A 3713-nucleotide genomic window follows, 5' to 3' on the forward strand; every position below is an offset into this window, starting at 1 on the left:
TCAGTCATGGAAGACAGTGGTGCCGGACGGGCCGCCGCTGGGGAGGGATTTGGTGGACAGGATTGGGAATGTGGCGGGGGAGGTGTTGATGCCGCTGCTGTATACAGTGGCGGGATCGGTGATTTCGCCGGGGGTGGTGCTGCATTTGAAGGCGTGGAGGGTGCTGATTGTGATGGTGGTGGTGGCGTGGCTGTCCAAGTTGCTGGCCACCATGGGGCCGGCGATGTACTGCGGGTTTTCGCTGCGGAAGGCCTTCTTGTTGGGGCTTATTATGAATTTTCAGGGGGTTCTGGACTTGATTACTTACATGAATTTCAAGAATGGGACTGTAAGTTTTTATTTTTTAATCTTCTTTTTTTCTTCTCTCATCATCTTCATCATCATTCAGGGCTGTCTGCGAATGGATTTAGGCAGAATTCTCTGGGTATAAATGAGCTGAGCTTGAGCGAGTTCAGGCTTGGCTTGTGTTCGACTCATTTGAAATTGCTCGTGTTTGAAATCGGCAGGTGAACAGTGTGTTCGTGCCGACTTGAATTAAATTTTCTTGTTTGTGTTCGGCTAGAATTTGGCTCCTTAGAATTAATTGAAAAAAAAAATAGATGTGGGATGTTAGATATGAACCTGCACCAATTCTGTGCAATAGAAGACTTAGAATCATAGGTCATACGAGTTGTTATTATTTAAATTTAGATATAAATATATAACATGGTATTATATAAATTATATATTTAATTTCTTTATAGTGAGCTAAAAAGAGCCCAACATGAGTAAACAAATTGTTGATTTGTTTGTGTTCGGCTCATTCACTTAACGAAGAAGCCAAATATGAGCTACTTAACGAACAAACAGAACATGAGCTGCTTAAAGAACAAGCAGAACACGAGTTGCTTAAAGAACAACACGAACACGAGAGCTTTTTTGAGAGACCTACTGGATACTGTAAATCTGAATTCTAGTGATTTCCGCTGTAAATCTTAAATCCCATGAACCGGTGGAATTAACTTCGTGGTGTTTGGGATTTAACTTCGCCAACAACCATAACAACTTCTTAAATTTTTACTGGAATTGCCAGATAACTCTATTGAATTTACAAGATTTAGTAAATTCATTCTCAGACAAACTTTAAGATTTAACCTTTCAAAGTTCAGTAAACTCAAATTCATGGGAGTTACTAAATCATAATACCTTGAATCTCATCTGTTGCCACAGAGCACCTCTAAGTAGCTAAATTTAACTAATTGGCGCGCAGCTGCTGGAAGAGGAGAGCTACACATTACTGGTATTCGCCATCGTCTTCATCACCTCCGTCGCGACTCCGTTGGTGAAGCGTCTCTACAACCCCCTCGGCCATGATGAGCTCGTCGGCCGGCGAGGCATCCAACACCTTCGACCTAACGCAGAGCTGCGAGTCTTAGCTTGTCTGCTCAACGAAGACCACATCCCCAGCACATTGGGCCTCTTTGAAGCCTCATGTCCGGCACAAGAGACTCCTATGTGCGTCTACGTTCTCCACCTGGTGGAGCTGACGGGCAGGGCTAGCTCCACCGTCATTGCCCATAGGAACAAGAAGGGGTTCATCAATCCCAGCAAAATGGACCGGCTGCACAACGCATTCATCAACTATGAGCAGGAGAAGAAGGGGATCGTCGCTGTCCAGCCCTTCACGGCCATCGCACCTCTCAAGGCCATGCATCAGGACATCTGCTCCCTCGCAGCTGATAAAAGCGTCGCCATCATCATCCTCCCCTTGCCCCGCAGTGATGCCACCGGTGGGTTCAGGGATCAGGACCACGCCTTCCGGAGCAACATTCCCCACATCCTCTCCAAGGTGACTCTTATCAATTATCATATATATAGTTGAATCGTATATGGTGGTGTAAATAAGCGAGTTTGTAATGGTTGATTTGCAGGCGCCGTGCTCGGTGGGGCTTCTGGTGCACATGGGCTTAACCGTCACAGCGGTTTCGACGCCGCCGAACTCTCGGCATCACGTCGGACTACTCTTCTGGGGAGGTCCCGACGACCGCGAGGCTCTCTCCTATGCGGCTCGCATGGTGCGCAACGAAGGCGTAACCCTAAATGTCACCAGGTTCCTTCCATGGCGCTCCGCGGCATCGACCGAAAGGGAGGCGCAGATGGACGGCGACTTAATAGAGGATTTCAGAAAGGAAAACAGCGGCAACCTGCGGGTACTGATGAATGAGGTTTCCGTGAGCGACATGGAGCAGACGATTGCGGCCATACGAAACTTCAGCCACGCGGGTTACGATCTCGTAATGGTCGGTCGGCGGCTTTCATGGAACTCAATACTGAATGATGAGTTGGAGGAGTGGAGCGAGTTTCCGGAGCTGGGGGTCGTCGGCGACATGATCGCCTCGGCTGATTTTGAGTCGGACTTTTTTATTCTTGTGGTGCAGCAGAGGGCTTGAATTAGGGTTTTGGGTTACTGCGGTAGGTATTATCAGATCACTACTGTGTCTTTGGCTTATATTCTTTACATTTTGTTTATTAGGAGGAAATTTTACACCGTATGTCTGGACGGCCAATCGACCAATCGCCGATCGCTATATGGCCCATACACGTTGGTGTCGGGCGATGTGGCGCCTGATAGTTGACCGTTTGGATGTGGGGACGTAATATGTTTTTTCATTTATTAGGGCTTGTAGGTGTGGATAAAATGTTACGTATGTTTAAAGTTTAATGTATGTTTTTATTTTTTTTCCGTGTATTACTACATTAGTAGTATTCTCACGTAGGTGTGAATAACCTGCTTGTGAAAAATATATTACATCACGAGTTTTGATACAGTTGCGTCACGAGATCTCATGCTTTGAGTTTTTTTTTTTGTATTAAGTTGGTCATTTGCGTACAAGTGGCATAATTTTAACGGAGTCCTGATATAATTTTACATCAAAATTCTTGATGCATTTTTTTTACTACTTGCGAAGTGATTTGACTTTAACTCAATAAATAACTCGTTGGACCAACAATTTAAGAGCTAGCTCTTTCAAATAAAAGAATAAATAAATAATATAAAATGTATTTAAATTTAATAATTTTAAGTATGAGATTATTTAAAATATTTCATATATTTTTACATCAAGTCATTTCCTTTTTATTCTTAACTTGCATCCCTATTTGTCATGAATTATAATACAAGATAGATGTTAATATGATGGTACATTTGAATAAATTTGTTACATTTTATTTCTTTGTTGATAACCAAAGGATTTATGTTTCTTGAACTTTTTGCCTTAAATTGACAAAATCAATTATTTATGTGATATTTTTGAACTGCTGATCTTTACATTTGTGCCGATCGAACCATTGAGAATTTGATAAAAATGAAAAATATAGGTTGTTATTAATGCCCTTTCTAAACCTTCATGCATAATGGTGGAAATGGTTTATCTTCATTGGATCGAAAGGGATGAAAGAGGGTGCTAAATTTGTAAGAAAACAATATTTGATGTGTTATGCATGTAAACATACCTTTAATTAGAGATAATTACATACATAACACCCCCAAACATTACTAATTACAAAATTTAGCACTCAAGTAATATTTTTGAGAAGATCAAGTATCCAAGTTGCCATTTTAGAAATAATATCAAAATATTTGAGGATTCCTGTGAAGAGCTGTTATTGATTATAACTACATCTATTAAAAGTGTCTTAGAAACAATAAATTACGGTCTGAAATTTCATATATA

General features: G+C 41.7%; 1 protein-coding gene across 1 annotated transcript in view; it reads left to right on the top strand.

Moving 5' to 3' along the window:
* The window catches only part of LOC110038552 (cation/H(+) antiporter 15-like), a 7237-nt gene extending 4440 nt beyond the window's left edge, over positions 1–2797 (top strand). The window contains exons 2-4 of the mRNA XM_020743425.1: positions 5–328; positions 1250–1828; positions 1911–2797. Coding sequence (XP_020599084.1) covers positions 5–328; positions 1250–1828; positions 1911–2429 — 1422 coding nt within the window. The 3' untranslated portion in view covers positions 2430–2797. The remainder of the gene's footprint in view (positions 1–4; positions 329–1249; positions 1829–1910) is intronic.
* Positions 2798–3713: the final 916 nt, after the last annotated feature.

The sequence above is a fragment of the Phalaenopsis equestris genome, unplaced genomic scaffold, assembly GCF_001263595.1.
Source record: "Phalaenopsis equestris unplaced genomic scaffold, ASM126359v1 Scaffold233074, whole genome shotgun sequence".
NCBI classification, from domain to species: Eukaryota; Viridiplantae; Streptophyta; class Magnoliopsida; order Asparagales; family Orchidaceae; genus Phalaenopsis; species Phalaenopsis equestris.